This window comes from Gracilinanus agilis, chromosome 1 (assembly GCF_016433145.1).
Source record: "Gracilinanus agilis isolate LMUSP501 chromosome 1, AgileGrace, whole genome shotgun sequence".
Classification (NCBI taxonomy): Eukaryota; Metazoa; Chordata; class Mammalia; order Didelphimorphia; family Didelphidae; genus Gracilinanus; species Gracilinanus agilis.
In genome coordinates this window covers 719,865,561-719,884,604 of record NC_058130.1, presented here as the reverse complement: position 1 = coordinate 719,884,604, position 19,044 = coordinate 719,865,561, and the positions used below count along the sequence as shown (strand labels likewise).

General features: G+C 43.6%; 1 protein-coding gene across 1 annotated transcript in view; it reads left to right on the top strand.

Annotated features, from left to right (window-relative positions):
* The window catches only part of HAPLN4 (hyaluronan and proteoglycan link protein 4), a 46,181-nt gene that overhangs the window by 26,483 nt on the left and 654 nt on the right, over positions 1–19,044 (top strand). The window contains exons 10-13 of the mRNA XM_044685311.1: positions 525–697; positions 2,362–2,470; positions 3,938–4,300; positions 15,154–15,456. Coding sequence (XP_044541246.1) covers positions 525–697; positions 2,362–2,470; positions 3,938–4,300; positions 15,154–15,456 — 948 coding nt within the window. The remainder of the gene's footprint in view (positions 1–524; positions 698–2,361; positions 2,471–3,937; positions 4,301–15,153; positions 15,457–19,044) is intronic.

The following is a 19,044-nucleotide window of genomic DNA, read 5'->3' as shown; positions in this document are numbered from 1 at the left end:
TGTCTGTCTGTCTCTCTCTCTCTCTCTCTCTCTCTCTCTCTCTCTCTCTCTCTCTCTCTCTCTCTGTCTCTTCCCCTTCTCTCCCCCGTCTCTCTCTCTCCCTCTCTCCTTTCTCTCAGGTTCTATCTTCTCTGTCTCTTTTTTTTTCTGTCTTCCCTCTCTGTCTCTTTCTCTCTCAGACTCCTCTCTCTCATGCTCTCCTCTATTTTCTCTGTCTTTCCATTTTCCTTTGTTTCTCTCTGTCTCTCTCTTCTGATCTCTTTCTGCGTCTTTCCCGGCTTCTGTCTCTTCATATGACACTGTCACTATTTCTAGCTTTCCCTCTTTCTGTTTCCCTGTCTCTATTTCTTTGACTTTCCTGGTCTTTATCTCTCTGTCTCTTCTCATGCTTTTCTCTCTCTGACTCTGTCTCTCTGAATTGCTGTCCTACCTGCCTTGGTGCAGTCTCCCAGCCCCCGACAGAATAACCTTGAAATTGGAAATGCGGCATGTTCCTTGCTGGCTCTCTCTCCCTTTCCCTGCAGAGACTCTGCACCACTGCAGCTTGAGTTTAGTTTTTAGCTTGGCCTGGCAGGCTTGCCACCTGCCCCTGTGGCTCCACTGCCTGCCTCTGCCCCCACTGCTGCTCCTGCCCCTGGCTGCCTGCTTCTGTGGCCCTGCTGCCTGCCCCCGAGGCTCCCAGGGCTGGGGGACAGGGGTTTGGAGCTGGAAGCAAGTCAGAGGGTCCCTGGGAGAGATATGGAACTGGGTTGCCAGCTGGCCTAATCCATAGCCCTGGCCTGCCCTAGGCTGGCTTCCTGGTGTACTTTGCTTAGTTTGCAAGAACCTGTCCTGTGTCTCTGTCTGCCCTCTCCCCCAACTATACCCAAGCAGCTCAAGGCTCCAGGAGGATGGGGTGGGGAGCCAAAGACCCTAGAGTCTGGAGCTGGAACTAATTCATTCCTAAAGGCCTCTGTACTCTCTTCCCTTCATACACGGAGAGTCAAGGAGGGTCCTATTCCACCTCACCACCACCACCAAACAGTATTGGAGAAGGGGGAATAGTTCTCTTTGAAGGACCTGCATTTTTCTAAATGGGCAATCTGAGCCAATGAGGCAGGGGGGAAGTGGGGGGGGGGAGAGAGACAACGACAGAGACAGGACAGAGAGACAGACAGAGATTTGACAGTGCTCTAAGGGCCCTTCCAGCTCTGACTCTCTGTGTTCTAAGAACCTCTGACATTTCAGATCTTCCCAGATCTGATAGTTTATGCTTTCAGTCCCTTCCAAGTTTGGATATAGGGTGTTATGAGGTTCCTCCATCCCCCATCTCTGCCTGGCCCCCTCATCTCTGACATTCTATGATTATTGTGTTTTATGCTGCCATTTCCATATTTTTTATCTCAATTGAGCCTCACATCCAGCTATTAAGTGGCAGAAAGGAGAGGAGAGGGGTTTCAAAGTCATGTTCTCTGACTCCCAAGTCCATTCCTGGTGATGGTTTTTCTGTGCTCCCTATGAGAAATGGATCTTGAGATACCAAGTCCCAGGTTATCACGACCACCAATCCCTAAGTGGACACTATTAGCTCAGGTTCCATTCTGGAACCTTCTTGGATGGTTAGAGGAGGGAAGAAAGAAAACTAGGAACATAGAAATGTAATACCATTGAGGGCAGGATGACAAATCTCCATTTACAGACACTGTCAAGACTCAAATTTATATGTAAATTATTTAGCCTGGCCTTCAAGGCCCTTTGGAATTTATTCCCAGTCTACTGTTCCAGCCATAAAATTGTACATTTTGGGTGGAAGTCTGGAAGTCATCTAGTTCTCTTTGTTCTCCTCTATACATTTTATAGATGAGGAAATTGAGGTCCAGAGAAGGGGTAGTGATTTGCTCAAGATCACAAGCTAACTGGTGGCAGAATTGGGATGATAACACAGATCTCCAAACTTTTAGGTCTAGGCTTTTCCCATTACACTGCACTGCCTTACCTCTCATGATGTTTCTACACATAGCCCATCCTTTAGCCAGCTGGCTTCCTTACTGTATCTTGAACCCATCTTGTGCCTCCCTACCTCCACTTATCCTTAGGTTGCTCCTTCCCTTAGAATGTGCTCTTCTTCCTCCCTCTCCTTGTCTCCCCCATTTCCCAATTATATCCTTCAAAACTCAAGTCAAAGTCTACTCTCTCTAGGAATCTGTACTGGAAATGATCTGAGAGGAAACCTATGGGAATGGAGGACTCTTGACTAAGCTGGGCCCTGTGGGTAGAGATGCAGTAGATGGCTGCATAAATCTCTCCCCATTCCCTGGTTCCTTGTCCCCCGAGGGAGCCGTCCCTATCTGCTAGTTACATTAGGCACCTCCATTCCCTTAGGGGCCCTTCTGCCAGCCAGTGGGCATCACCATCTGGATTCTCCTGGTATTTGCAACTTCTGCCCTGGGGGGCAGTGACAGGGGCCGGAAGAAGATTGTCCATGTGCTAGGTGAGTTGGGGGGGCTGTGTAGTACTCCCCTAGAAGTTCCCCATGGCATGAATAAGGTGAGAAATAGAAATAATCCTGGCCTTCACAGATCCCTCATGGAACCCTCCCTTCCTTCACAGATTAATGTGGTTTATCCATTTCACTGAGCTCTCATTCACTCCCTGTGACCTCTTATCCCCTTACTGAGCACCGATTCCCTCACTGAACTCTCATTCCTTATTAAACTTTCATCCTCATAGTGAAGTTTCATCCCCCTTCCCTGAGTTCATTTCCTTTTATTGAGTTCTACTCCTCTCATGAAGTCTTCATCTCCCTCACTGAAACCTCTTTGCCCTTGTTGAGTTGAACATTTCCCTCAGTGAGCTCCCATTCCTCTCATTTAGCCCCAATTGTCCCCATTAGGTCCCATCCCCCTCACTGAACCCTTATATTCCTCATTAAGCCCCCATTCCTCTCCCTGAGCCCCATTCCCCTTACTGAACCCTTACATTCCTTATTATGCTCCCATCCCCCTTCATTTAGTCCCAGTTCTCCTCATTAGATCGCGTCCCCCTCACTGAACCCTAATATTCCTCATTAAGTACTCATCCCTCTCCCTGAGCCCTATCCCCTTCACTGAATCCCTATATTCCTCAGTAAGCTCCCATCTCTCTCCCTGAGTCCTATCCCCCTCACTGAACCCTTATATTCCTCATTAAGCCCCCATCCCTCTCCCTGAGCTCCATTCCCCTTATTGAGTCCCATCCCCCTCACTGAACCCTATTATTCCTCATTAAGTTCCCATCCCTCTCTTTGAGCCCCATTCCCCTCACTGAACCCTTATATTCCTCACTGAATCCTCATCTGAGGTTTCTTTAAGTTCATTTCCCCTCATTAAGCCTTTACCCAACAGACCTTGCCCTTCTTGAGATTTCCCCCCTTTTGGCTTATCTCCCTGCCCACTCAATGAGAATCCACCTGCCCTCAGTGGGCCCTCCATTCTTTTCACTGAGCCATCAGTATTTCTGTGAACTTCTGTCTCTCTCACTGACAGCTTTCATTCCCTTCAATGAGCCTCTCTTATCTAATTTCTCTTTACCCCTTCGTTGAGGGTCTCATTCCCCCCACTCAGCCCCCATCTTGTTCAGGGAACTCTCATTTCATCCCTCGCCTCCTCTCCTAATCCATGGGTCCCCATCCCTTCACTGAGCCCTCTCTGACTACGGAAAGACATTACATGGGGAGGGAAGGCTAAGGGCACACAGAGGGGGGACAAGCTAGAGTTAGTCCTCAAATTCTTTTATTCCAATCAGCATTCCTTCCAACCCAATCTCTTGCCTCCATTTGGATCTTGACCCTTTGTAGTTGACCCTTGACCTCCCTTATTTTTCCACAATGACCAGAGGAGGTTGGCACTGGGGTAGGTAGACAGGGTTTAGAATTCTGCCAGGTGTTTGCTTCTTTCCTCTGACACTCCCTGCTCTCCAGAGGATGAGTCAGGGGCTGTGGTGGTCCAGACAGCACCAGGAAAGGTGGTGACACACCGAGGGGGAACCATCGTCCTGCCCTGCCGCTATCACTATGACATCTCAGCCCATGACGAGGATGAAATCCGCCTCAAGTGGACCAAAGTGACTGACCCATTGGCTTTCCGTGATGTCTTTGTGGCCATGGGCAAGGAGAGGCGGGCCTTTGGCAGCTACAGGGGTCGGACATCCCTGCAGGAAGATGGCCCTGGAGATGCCTCCTTGATTATCCGAAATGTCACACTGCAGGACTATGGCCGTTACGAATGTGAGGTCACCAATGAGCTCGAGGATGATGCTGGCATGGTCAGCTTGGACTTAGAAGGTACCTGGCCCAGGGGTCAATGTAGGAGACATGAGAAAAAGAAGTGGGATAGTCTGTGGGGCATTTTTTAATAAGAATAATAAGAAGGTGGGATAGTGGGGGGGAGGGAGTATTTCCACTGGACAAATCAGAAAGTATCACAATATTTTGATTAGAAAGAAAGAAAATGGAATGGTGTAGAAGGATGTTTTGATTAGGGGAATCAAGAAATGGGATACTGTTGTGCTATTAGAAGAAAATAGCATCGCTGGTTGTCAAGGAGTGTTTTAATTCAACAAACGAAATTGATGGTTTTTTAAAAAAAATTTTATTATGAATCAGAAAAATCAGGACAGAAATGAGGATTGTACGTGAAATTGCAAAACTCTTACAACTTATCCCTTTTAATATACATTAAATTTAATGTGTTAGTACCAACATTGCCTTGTCTGTGTGCCCCTTTGCTTATAGGCCTTTCTTTCTTTTTTTTTAAATTCTTACCTTCCATTTTGGAATTACTACTGGGTATTGGTTCTAGGGCAGAAGAGTGGTAAAAGCTAGGCAATGGGAGTTAAGTGACTTGCTCAGGGTCACACAGTCAAGAAATGTCTGAAGCCAGATTTGAACCCAGGACCTCTTGACTTTAGGCCTGGCTCTCACTCCACCATGCTGCTCCCTGCTCGTGGGTCTTTCAATCAAAGCTAATGACAGAGTTGCACAGCCTGTAGACTACCAGGGCTGAAGGGCCCTGTTTCTTCTTTGGATTCTTTCTTTGACCCTTGCCTAAGGTGGGGTCAACTCAAATTACATGGTCTCTCTGGTAGAAAAAACAGAGCTAAGCTTAGGAGGGATAGCCTTGAGCTCTCTCTCAGGTAACAACCTCTCTCCCTTAGGAGAAGAGGACAAAGGACCATTGACCAATGAGTCTCGGAAGGACCAAATTGAGGGCAGCTTTAGGTCTTAGAAATTCTAAGCCCAAGCATTCTCATTTTGTTGTTAACCATTTCTGACTTTTTGTGATTCCTTTTGAGGTTTTCTTGGCAAAGATATTGAAGTGACCTGCCATTTCATTCCTTAGCTCATTTTACTGATGAGGAAACTGAGGCAAATAGGGTTAAGTGACTTGCTAGTAAGTGTCTAAGGTCAGATTTGAAGATGGATCTAAGTGACTCTAGGACCAGCACTCTATCCACTGTACCATCTAAGCATTCTCTCACCCAGCAGTTTTTCTCAGTTCAGTAAAGGTAGATGGAGGAGTGCCACTGTTTGTTGCATTGTCTGGGGATACCTGACCCAAGGTCAACATCAGTGACACCACTTTCCTCTGGACTTCAGTTAATCTTGAACTAATACTTCCTTCTTAGACCCATGTTTGCAACCAAGCCTCATTCCTGATGTTTTATAGTCTTGTTTGCTTCATTTTCACACAACAGAATGACACTACAAAAGGGATAATAATTCCTACTGTGCCAACCATTTCTTCATAGATTAGAAAGAGCTTTGCAAGTTGAAGGTCATATAAGAGAATGAGACCAGTTACTTTGATTGCTGGCAAAATTCAACTGTGTATTATTTAGTGATTTAAAAAAATGAATTAAAAAATTACACATAGAAACAATTTTTGACAATTGTTTTCGGACATTAAATAATTCTGATTCTCTACCTCCCTCTGTCCCTCCCCAAGGTGGTAAATGATCAGATTCCAATAGTTCCTTCTTTAGCTGTGGATAGCATTTTTTAAAATCATGAATCCCTTGGGAGTTATCTTGGAACCCTGTTTTGCTATTAATAATTTAGTCCTCCACAGTTGATCATTGTATAATATTTTTGTTGCTGTATACATTACCCTTCTGGTTTTGCTCACTTCATTTTGCATCAGTTCATATAAGTCTTTCCAGGTTTTCCAAACTCATCCTCTTCATCATTTCTTATGGTGCAAGAGTTTTCCATTACAACCATATACCACAGCTTGTTCCTACATTCCCCAAATGATGGATAGCCCCATAGTTTCCAATTCTTTGCCACTACAAAAGAACTGCTAAAAATATTTTTGTAGGAGTAGGTCCTTTTCCCTTATTTCTGATCTCTTTGGGATATAGACCCAGTAGTGGTATTACTGGGTCAAAGGGAATATATAGTTCTATGGCCCTTTGAAAGTGGTTCCATATTGCTCTTCAGAATGGCGGTATCTGTTCACAGTTCCACAAGCAGTGCATGAGTGTTCCAATTTTCCCACATCCCTTCCAACTCCATAATATATTTTTTAAAGGATGGTTTATGAACATCTAGAAAAGGAAGCAGTGATCATAAAGAGTTAGTATGGCTTCCCTGAGAATAGCTCATGAAAAATTAATCCAATATCCTTGAGAGAGAGTATCTGAAATGTAAAATGTCAGAAAACAGTTGTCAAAAATTGTTTCTATGTGTAATTTTAAAAAAAAGGTCAAAAATAACAAAAAAGGAAGAGATAAGAACTTGATGATGGATCAGTTATGTAGGTTCATAAATGACTGAATAATTGATAACTAAACAAATGATTCTTAGGTCTAAATATCTTAAAATTAAAAAAATTCTATTGTCATACAAAGCACACTTCCATATTGGTCATTGTTGCAAAAGCAAAGCCATAGATAACCAAAACCCCAAGATAAAATCATAAATTCACTGATGTGAAAGACGACTCCAACAGTTCCTTCTCTGGAGGTGGATGTATCTTACTTGCATCGTAAATCTCTCAGGATTGTCTCAGATCATTGCACTGCTGAGAGTAGCCAAGTTTTCACAGATAATCATTGTCCAATATTGCAGTTACTGTGTACGTTCTCCCAGTTCTGCTTATTTCATCAGATCTAAAAATCTAGCCCTGACCTCACTCAATGCATTCAGTCTCTCATCACTGTCTCTTGGACATCTCAAATCGTATGTCCTGTAGACATCTCAAATTAACAATGTCTAAAACAGAATGAATTATCTTTCTCCCCAAATCCTCCCCTCCTACCATCAAAGGTATCACCATCCTTCCAGTCATATGCAATCTGTGGTTAAGTCTTGCCATTTTTAAGTTCACAACATCTCTTGTCTCTGTCTCCTTCTCTCCAAAGTTTAAGTTCAACCTCATTGACTCAGTAAATCTGGTGGCTCCCTGTAACCTCCAGTTCCTGACAAATAAGCATTAATAGATGCTTATTAATTGGTTGTTTGATCAACCACCTGTTCTTTGTGGATACTCTCTTCTCTCTAAGTTTTTGTTATACTCTTCGGGGCTCTCCTCCTATGTCTCCAACTACTCCTTCCCAATCCCCTTTGCTGGGGTTCATTATCCATGCCATGCCTGCTTTGGGTCTCCCCCCAAGGCTTTATCCTGGCCCCTTTCTTATCAGTTCCCGTGGGTTCAAGGATCATCTTTGTGTGGATGGCCAAGAGATATATCCAGCCGTATCTTTTTTCCCTGAGTCCTATCTCCTCTTGCCAACTGCCTTTTGGACATTTTGAGCTGGATGTCCCATAGCCACCTTTTTTTTTTTTAATCCTCACCTTCTGCCTTAGAATCAATACCATGACTTGTTTAGGGTCACAAAACTAGGAAGTGTCCAAGGCCATATTTGAACCCAGGACCTCCAGTCTTTAGATCTGGTTCTCAATTCACTGATTCTTATTCCATAGCCATCTTAAACTGAAGATATCCAAAGCAAAACTCACTCTCTTTGCCTCAAATGCACCCTTCTTCCAAATTTCCCCATTTCTTTCCCAGGCACCCCCATCCTTGCAGTCACCAAAGTTCAAAATCTCAAGTCCTTATGATTTCCTCCTCCTCCCTCACTCCACATCTCCAATCCGTTGCCAAATCTTTTCATTTCTATCCCTACAGCATGTCTCAGATCTAAGCCCTTCCTCCTATGCACACAGCCACCACCCTATTTCAGGCTCTCATTACGTCACACATGGACCATTGCAATAACCTTGTAATTAATTTCCATGCCTCCAGAGCCTCCCTCTAATCCATCTTCCACGCAGCTGTCAAAATTATTTTCTGAAAGTCCAGGTCTGACCATGTTATTCTCCTTCTCAAATGACTCTAATGGCTCCCCATTTCCTGTAGGATCAAATGCAAACTCTTCTGGTTGACTTTTAAAGACTTTCCTAATGTGGCTCTGAGCTCTCTTGCCCACTTTGTTCTAGTGTCAATCCTCTTTCCACACTCTGGACTACAGCCAGACTGGCCTTCTTGCTATTCTTTTTTTTTTAATCCTTCCTTACCTTCCATCTTAGAATTAATATTAGGTATTGGTTCCAAAGCACACAAGCAGTAAGGCTAGTAAATGGGGGTTAAGTGACTTGCTCAGGGTCACACAGCTAAGAAATGTCCACCTAGCTACCTCTCTTCTTCTTTTACACACCACACTCCATCATCCCATCTTCGTCTTTGCACCAATTGCTCCCCAGACCTGGGATGCTCTCCCTCTTTACTCCTGCCCTGGAGGAAGTCCTGGCTTCTTTCAAAATTCAGCTCAAAAGAGGTCTTGATCAATGACACATGTAAACCCAGTGGAATTGTACATCAGCTATAGGAGGGGGGAGGGAGGAGGAGAGGGAAAGAGCATGAATTTTATAACCATGGAAAAAATATTCTTAATTAATTAAATAAAATTTGCCAAGAGAAAAAAATTAAAATAAAAATAGAAGATTTCGCTGGTCTTTCCAGCTACAAATATCCTTCCCCCAAGTTAGCTTGTATCTATTCTGTATATACTTACAAATAATAATAATAGTTAGCATTTATATAGTGCCTACTATGTGCTAAGCACTTTAAAAATCTCATTTGATTCCCACAACCACCATTAAACATAACTGTTATATGAGGACAGCTAAATGGCAGAGTGGATAGAATACTGGGCTCAGAATCAGGAAGACCTGAATTCAAATTCCGCTTCAGACACTTACTAGCAGCATGATCCTGAGCAAATCATTTAACCTTTGTTTGCCTCAGTTTCCTCATCTATAAAATGAGCTGGAGAAGGAAATTGTAAGCTACTCCAGTATCTTTGCCAAGAAAATCTCAAATGGAGTTACGACAAATTGGGCAACTGAACAACAACAACTAATATATATTTTTACAGTTGAGGAAACTGAGACAAACAGAGGTTAAATGACTTGCCTGGGATCACACAGCTAGTAAGTGTCTGAGGCTGGATTTGAACTCAGTTTTTCCTGACTCCAGGTCCTGCATTTTATTGATTGTCAATGCTTAATTTTAAAAAATTAATCTTTCCCTTCTGTACCAATTCCAAAGCAGAAGAAGGGTAAGGGCTAGGCAATGGAGATTAAGTGACTTGCTCAGGGTCACATAGCTAGAAAGTGTCTGAAGCTAGATTTGAAGCCAGGACCTTCCATCTCTAGGCTTGACTCTCTATCTACTGAGCCACTGAACTGCCTGGAGCTTGACAAATTCCTTTTAATTGTTTGGATGAGAGTCAGAATTCAAAAAAATTTCCAATAAGAATATTAACCGGGATCTAATAATATGAAATCTACTAGGGATAAATGTAGTCTAATACTTGAGATTAAACTTTGCTCCTACTCCCACCTCCCAGCTTTGCAAGTATAAAATCTGTTTGAAAAAGACCCAGGGGTTTTAGTGACCTGAAAGTCTGCCAAAAGTCAACAGTGCAAGATGGCAGCCAGGACAATTAATGCCATCTTCAAGGCAGGCATCTAGCATCCATGAGCTGGGAAAGGAAAGGATCTCTGGACTTCCCTCTGGAGAGCCACTGAGATGATTATATTTAGTTCTGGACACTAATTTTAGGAAGACATCAATAAGTTGTAGAGTTTCCAGAGGAGGGCAAGTGGGATGGTTAATCAGGACCTTCAAATCATAGTACATGAGGATTGACAGAAGGAACTAAGGATGGTTAAGATAGAGAAGAGAAAACTGAGGGAGGAAAATATTTAGAGGGCAGTCATGGAAAACGGGATCCCACATGTCCTTCTTGATCTCAGAAAGCCAAACAGAAAGCAATGGTAGAAATTACACAAAGGTAGGTTTAGATTTGATTTCAGGGGAAAATAAAACCTCCTAACAATTAGGGCTTTCATAAGTGGAATGAGCTGCTTCCCAAGGCAGTGGGCTTTCACACGCTGAATGAATTAATTAAAAACTATCTATTAAGTGCTTAGTCTATGTGAAGAGGCAAATCGATACCTTAAGGTGACAGTCCTCTCACTTTCAAGGAGTTCAACATCTATTTCTCGATTCAGTCTCTGGGAAAAAACCTGGATTTTTATTAATATTGACTTCAGGATCCAAGAATCACAGCATCTTAGACTCCAAAGGTCCTCGAACAATTTCAATGGATAAAAATATTTTTAGCATCTATTTCCTGTCTGCAGAGCTGGGCACTGGGGAAGAGGGTAATTTATATGATGGGTCCAGACAGCTAAAACACGTAGCAACAGATGATATTAGGGAGATACCAAAGACATTTTCTATATGGAGTGTTCAGCACTGAAAGAAGATCTCTGGGCTGGAAGGGACCTAGACAAATCGTTACTGTCTTTGGAGAGAAGACAGTGATAGATTTAGAACAGGGAAATCCAAGTCAGTGGACTCAGTCAGATGGGTGGGAGTAAGTCAGAGCATCCTCTTCCTCTAGCAATCCAGGTTAGGGGCCTACTTTGCACTAAAGGCTTCTCAGGACCACTTTGGCCCTATCTGTAGGCAAAAGTAGAGTCTTTTTTTTTTTTAAACCCTTACCTTCTTTCCTAGTATCAACTTGAAGAAGGAAGGCTAGGCAAACTGGTTTATTTTTTATTTTTACCAATTATATGTAATAATAATTTTCCACATAAGTTCTCCTAAGTTGGCAAACTGGTTTAAATGACTTACCTAGGATCACACAGCTAGAAGTGTCTGAGGTCAGATTTGATCCCAGGTTCTCCCCACTCTAGGTCTAGCACTCTATCCACTGCCCCAAAAGCCGAGACTTCAGAGAATGGTTTTTAACAGTGGTTGTTGAACATTTTTGATCTTGGGACTTCTTTACGTTCTTAAAAATTATTGAAGGATTCTCCCACCCTCCCCAACCCCCCGAAAAGAGCTTTTGTTGAAGTGGGTTATATTAGGACAGTTACTTTTTTAGAAATTAAAACAACTATTACTGTGAAAATGATTTTGATCTTAAGGACCTCCTGAAGAGGTCTTTAATGGAGGGAGGGGTGAGATGCTTAGGGTTCCCAAACCACATTCTGTGAACACCTGGTTAAATTGAATAAAATTATTAAAATAAAAATTCACATTCCAGCCATATTTTAATATTTACAAAGCAGTTTCTTCAAAACAGGGCTCGGAGACAGGTAAAACAGGAATTCTTTTTTCTGTTTCATAGATGAGGAAATTGGGACACAGATAGGTTATGTGATTTTCCCAGTATCATACAGCTGATATGTGTTAGAGCTGAAATTTGAACCCAGATCTTCTGACTGTGAGATCCTAGGATAGAGTGTGGGACTTGGAATTGAAAGACCTAAGTCCAAATCCTGCCTCAGACCCTTACTAGCTGTGTGATCCTGGGCAAATCCTAGAAATGAGGATAATAATAGTAATTATCTCACAGGGTTGTCCTTATAGGACTATTGTAAGAATCAAGTGAGTTAACATATATAAAGTATTTTGCTTTACCTTAAAATACTATATAAATGCAAGTAATAATAATAATTTTTATTGCATCATAGAGCTAAGTTTTGTGGTCTTAGTAGCTTGAAGAAGGGAGAAGGATATTCATTAACCTCAAATATGGCTTCAAAGACCCTCCCTTTCCTCCTTCCTTATCTGAAATTCCCTGTCCTTCCCATTGGAATCACTAATAGATGAGGTTGTGCTGTCTTGAAACCCATGAGCATCGGTAAGAATGTATGTGTGAGAGTTTGCTAGATGGCTCAGTAGGTTGAGAGTCTGGCTTAGAGACAGGAGGTCTTGGGTTCAAATTTGACCTCAGATACTTCCTAGCTGTGTGACCCTGGGCAAGTCACTTAACCCCCATTGCCTAGCCCATACTACTCTTCTATCTTAAAACTGATACACAGTATTGATTCTAAGATGGAAGGTAAGGGTTTAAAAAAAAAAAAAAAGAATGTATATGGCCCTGCGATCTCCTCTGGGTCTCTTTCCCTTTGAGACATGAGTATTGATCAGTCTATGGAGGAGGGAATTGTTTCCCCCAATAAGATGGGGAGTTAGCATTGGGGGATAGGTCAGCCTTTCTTTCATAAACAATTCTGGGACTAGTCCTGGCACTGCCATTTAAATCTCCATGTCGTCTAGGCTGAGATTATATAACCCAGTTCTACAAATAGGTACTTGGGGATTCAAAGACAAAAACAAAGCAGGGCCTTCCTTCAGAGAGCTTACATTCTCCTAAGGGAATATGAGATTATACAAATGAGTAAAGATTACTTTGAAGAAGAGGAGAATGCCAAAATCTGGCGGGGGGCGGAGGGGGGGACCAAGGAAGGCTCCCACAAGAGGGTGGCAGCTCAGCTGAGCCTTGAAGGTGGATGAGCATTCAGAGAAGCAAAGGTGAGACGAGTATGTACTCCAAGGATAGGGGATGATTAATCCAGATGTGTAAGTGGGGAATGATGTATCTGATTGGAAACAGTAAGTAATCCAATATGATTAGAATGTAGAGTGGGATCTAGAGTAATTTCAAATAATGTTAGGAGGGCAGGTGGAAGAGCAATGGCAGAGGCCCTTTGAGGCAATAGAAAACCACCAAGGTTTTTGAGTAGGGGAGTGATGTGTTTATCTCTCTGCTTCTGGAAGATTACTTTGGTCCTTTGTGGAAGGCAAATTAGAAATAAAGGAAGTTGAGGCAGCTGGTGGCATAGAGTTCTGGGTCCTGAGCAAGGAAGACCTGGGTTTAAAAATCTGAACTCAGATATTTATTAGCTTCATGATTCTAGGCAATTCATTTAACTTTTCTCAGCCTCAGCTTCCCCAATTGCAAAATGGATATTATAACAGCACTCGGGATTGTTGTGAGGATAAAATGAGATGCCATTTGCAAACCTTGAAGTGCTATTAAATAGTAGCTATTTGTAAGCAGAGACCAATTAGGAAGCTATTACAATAGTTGAAGGGAGAGGAGATGAGGTCCTGAATTCTGGTGTTGGTTGTCTAAGTAGAGAAGGGGGTGAATATGAGATAAATTTTGGTAAAATACACAAGACTTAGCAGATGAGTGGATGAGGAGCAAACTGTCAAAGATAACTCCAAGGTCACGAATGTGATGCTAGAATGTTGGTGGCACCCTCATCAGAAAGAGGGGAAGATGAAGGAGGGGAAGAGGATGAGTTCTTTTTTGGACATATTGAATTTGTGATTCTGGTGGGAAATCCAGGTGGAGACATTCAGCATGCAGTAAGTGATACAGATTTTCATTTCAATGGTGGGGAAAGGAGGGAGGAAGATTAGAGCTAGATATAAAGAGGCTGATAAGTCTGCAAAAGAAGAACATATAAAGTCAGGTCAGAGCCTTGCCTTGAGGGTTTTATATATAAATACACATACCTGGCTATATACTTGGTTAAATACCAACATTTAGACTGCAAGAGGTATTTCTCAATTTCCTCTTCTGTAAAATAAGTATGGTGGTCTAGACTCATGATGGCGAACCTATGGCATACAAGTCAAAGATGGGCATGTACACCATCCCCAGCAGAATTAGTAACTAAAAAGGCAGAGGGACTTGGTGGAGCTGCTTCCTTCCCCCTCTCCACCAAGCCTCCCTGCCCCTCTGAGCTTACTCCCTCCCCTGAGCGGAGCACTCAGGCCACTTCCCTCCCTTCTTTCTCCCTCCCCAGACTGGGGTGAGGTGGCAAGGTAAGGGGGTCTAGGTGGAGGGCACAGTTCATAGTCTGGGGCATGGCACATGGTCTCTAAAAATTCCTAAAAAGTTTGCTATCACTGGACTAGACCATCTTGAAGGTATTTTTCCAGTTCTGATGGGCTAATTTTTTTGGTGATATTATTTACAGAATGCCTGCTTTGAGCCTGGTGCTAGGGAAAATAGAAAAATGATTGTGGCATGGTCTTTCTGCTCAGGTGGCTTAATCTAGTAAGAGATAAGTAGACAGGTAATTTCCCATACCAGGTAGGGTGGAATTAAAGTCCTTTGATACAGGCTCAGTAGGGATCGGGAAGGGTGAGAGGTTCAGAGGAAGGAAAAATTATTTCTATTTTGGTGGATCGGAGAAAGTTGGATTTTGACTAGTAAGACCAGTAGAAATTCAAACTACTGAGTGTTAGAGCTAGAAGAGTCCCCTAGAACAGAATCTTGGAGCCAGGAGATATTTTAGGAGGTAGGACATCATGTTAGAGTTGGAATTGAGGTAGAGATCATCAAATTCAACTCATTTTATAGATGAGGAAACTGGAATTAAGGAAGAGAAGATACCCTTGGGGTCCCACAGCAAATTTAGATGGGGAGAGGGCATTCCAGGACTGGGGAATGCATGAGCAAAGGAAAAAAAGAAGTGGATTTTTCGGTTTGGCTAGCCATGAATAATGGGTGAAAAGGTGTGAGGGGGGAATTTCTGGGGAAAATAAGCCAAGGGGGGTTGGGGGTTGATAATCCGGAGCCTCAACTGTGGACAAGGTAAGTCTCGCCTGGTGCCTGGGCCACCCAGAGGCGGATGGGATGCTTTGGGGCTTAATAGCCGGGAACAGGCTAGAATGTCCCACTGTAGGCTTTGGGGAGGGGACTCTGGTGGCCTCTGTGCAGGAGGGATGATGGGGGAGATGGAGGGGGCAGATGGGAGAGTCTCTACGCCTGGGCCTTTTTAATCTCAGCTTTTCCACTTTCGTCCCAAATCAGGTGTGATCTTCCCCTACCATCCCCGGCTGGGTCGCTACACGCTGACTTACCCCGAGGCGCAGCGGGCGTGCGCCGAGCAAGATGGCATCCTAGCCTCCTACGAGCAGCTGCACGCGGCGTGGCGCGAGGGCCTAGACTGGTGCAACGCGGGCTGGCTGCAGGACGGCTCCGTGCAGTACCCCGTGGGCCAGCCGCGCGAGGAGTGCGGCCGCCGCGAGTCTCCAGTGGGCGTGCGCAACTATGGCTACCGCCACAAGGAAGACGAGCGCTACGACGCCTTCTGTTTCACGTCCAATCTGCAGGGTAAGCGCGTGCCCAGCCTGGCCTGCGGGCTCCTCCCTCCCCAGACCCCCTCGGCTCCACCTTCCTTTCTGCCTCCTTTCATCAAAGTCACTAGCCCCGCCCCTGCCACACACCGTCTCTTCCCCCCCCTCCCCCCCCCCCGCCCATCCCCATCTTCACTGTTCTCTCTAAACCCACTCAGGTCTCCAAGCCGTCTCTCATCCCTGCCAGCCTGACTCCCGCATCCTCATTCTCCCAGCAGCTACTCCTCTCTTATCTCTCGGCAGCTCTTCCGCCTTCACTTGACTGTCCTATCAGCTCCTTCCTGACCTGAAAGTCCCTCAGCCCTCCTCACCTCAACTCTCTTATATATGCCCCAAACCCAAGCTTTTGACTTTCCTATTCCAGCTGGTCCTTCTGTCGGTTCTTCCTTCCTTCAGTTCTAGTCTCTCATTCTAATTTCATTTTAATAACTAATTTCCACATAAGTTTTCTAAAGTCATATGATCCATATTGTCTCCCTCCCTTCTTCCCTCTCCCCCCCTGGAGCTGGCAAACAATTCAATCTGGGTTATACATGTATTATCAGACAAAACATATTTCCATATTATTCATTTTTGTAAGTGAATTATCTTATAAAGCCAAAACTTCAAAACATACGCCAAAATAAACAAGTTATAAATCATACGTTTTCATCTGCATTTCTACTCCCACGGTTCTTTCCCAGGATTTGGATAGTGTTCTTTCTCAGAAGTCCCTCAGAATTGTCCTGAATCATTGTATTGCTGTTAGTAGCAAAGTCTATCACATCTGATTGTTCCACAATATTGCAATTACTTTGCATAGTGTTCTCCTGGGTCTGCTTATTTTTCTCTGCATCAGTTCATGAAAGTTTTTCCTTCTTCTTAAGTCATCCTGTTCATCATTCCTTTATAGCACAATAGTATTCCATCACCATCATATACCAAAAATTGTTCCAATTCTTTACTACCACAAAAAAGAGCAGCTATAAATATTTTTGTAAAAGCAGGTCCTTTCCCTTAAAAAAATTATTTTTTTTTTATCTCTTTGGGATACAGACCTAGCAGTGTATTGCTAGATCAAAGGGCAGGCATTCTTTTTAGCCTTCTGGGCATCATTCCAAATTGCCCTCCAGAATGGTTGGATCAGTTCACAACTCCACCAGCAACGCATTGGTGTCCAATTTTGCCACATTCCCCCCTTTATCATTTTCCTTCGATATCATATTGGCCAATCTGATAGGTATGAGATGGTACCTCAGAGTCATTTAATTTGCATTTCTTTAATCAAGAGTGACTTAGAACATTTTTTGTATAATTATTGATAGCTTTGATTTCTTTATTTGAAAACTGCCTGTTGATAGCCTTTGATTATTTATCAGCTCACTCCAATTTTAAGAGATTCCTTCCTTTCTTCTCCTTTTCACTTCACCACAGGACTTAGTCAGAGACTGTGGCTACATTAACCACATCTTCAGTAGGTTCTGGCTCAGATAAGACACCCTTTCACCCAGACTCAGGAGAGGAGCCTTTGGGTGCCTCTCCTATGCTAGTCAACTGGAGGTTTCACTTTTGCCGCAGATGATCCCCTAGTGCCCCAGAACTGAAGATGTCTCTTGTTATTCCTCTGCATGGGTATTGGAGGTGATTAGAGGGAGACAGACCCCCTTGGTGATTAGAGCCAATTGAAGTTTCTAAGGCTTTGTACAGGCCTTGGCAAGTGAAGGGCATCTCAGAAGAGCCAGTAATGAACACTGCTTTTGGCAACACAGTGAAATGTTTGGTCTGCAATTCTGGGTGGTTTGTATGACTGCTTGGAGGGGGTGTGAGATTGCTTTTAACATTGTTTATGCAAAGATGCCAACTGTTTGTATTATTGTGTGAATCCCTGTGCAACTTAATGGGATAGTTTGATATTGGATTAACTCAAATTCATCCTCCCCCAAACCCAACACTGTCTTCTAGAAAGCCTGCTCCTCCTCATTTCCCTGACCTGGTCAGTGGTTCTACCATCCATTCCTACCCTCCCTTACAACCCATCACCAAAAACACACCCAATCTCTAGTACTTGAGCCTCAGATTCATTTTGGACTTGACCCATTCCAGAATCACAGAAGTTTAGACTTGGCCATCAAATCCAGCTTCTACTTCAGCAAGAACACCTCTCTACAACACACTAGACAAGAGGGCATCCATCATCCTTTGGGGAGATCTGTAGAGATGGAATATCCAGCCATCTCCTGGGGCAACCAGGTCTAATTTAGGATTGCTCTCACTGTTCAAACATTTGCCTTCTTTTGAGCTCAAAATATATCTCTTCACCACTCTTAATCAGTGCTTCTGGTTTTTGCCTTTGAGGACAAGAACAAAGTTAATTGTTTGTGCTTGTCGTGGCCCTTTATAAAATTTGAAGAAAGCTACCATCTTCTCCCAAGTCTTCTCTTATCCAGGCTACTTCCTTCTAGTATATAGCATGGTCTCCAGACATTTCTTTCACCTTCTTTTTGAGGCAGCTGGATTTGATGGAGGCCCGTTCTATCTCTAGATCCATGCATCTCTAACTTACAGCTAAAAGGAATTTGCAAGATCATTTCATCCAACCCCTTCTTTTTATAGCTGAACCAAGGAAGGTCCAGGCAAGTGAAGCAAATTTGTTCAAACAAGTAGTGTTAGAGCTGGAATTTGAAGCAATGGAATATCTGACCCCAAGTCCAGTAGTCTTTCCCTAAACCTTCCCATGCTCATACACCATCATGACTCAGTGGTCCATAGAACAAAGTCCAACAGCCTGACATTTGAGGTCTTTTGATTTTGTCTCAATCTATCTTTTCAAGCCTTCTCCTCCTTCTACAAGACTTTCTCTCTTCCCTCTCTCCCTTCCTTGAGCCCCCTCAGTACTTTTTATTTTTCCTTCCCTTTTCTTAAAAAAACAAAAAACAAAAAACAAAACCCTTACCTTCTGTCTCAGAATCAATACTGCGTATTGATTCCAAGGCAGAAGAGTGGTAAGGGCTAGGCAATGGGGTTAAGTGACTTGCCCAGGGTCACACAGCTGGGAAATTGTCTAAGGTCAAATTTGAACCCAGGACCTCCCGTCTCTAGGCCTGGCTCTCAGTTCATTGAGCTACCCAGCTGCCCCCGTTTTTTTTTCTTCCTGATCATGCTGTCATCTATATTGTGGTTCTGTGGGTCTGTGCTTGATCCCTCTAATTAGACTGTGGCCTTTGGGAAGGGTGACACTGGGTCACAGCTATCTGCCTTCCCATCATTACAAGGAGAACTCAAGGGCTGCATTAAACAGGCTTCAGGGACAGTTGAGTGAATGAATGAATGAATGTTATTGATAATTCACCAGCTAATCCATGTAGGAGGCTGTGATTTTCACGAGTGTGACTTGGTGTCCAGGTGTGGCTCTGAGTGTGACACACTGCAAGGCTGCTTGTGCTTTTGACCCAGCAGGTCTGAGCTTTGTTCAGGTAATATTTACCTAGAGGTGGGAGGTGGTGTGTGTGAATGTGATTGTTGGCCTGTGGAGGTATCCCTGATGGAGAGGTATGGGAGGAATCTTTACCTTGGAAGCTTGAGGGAA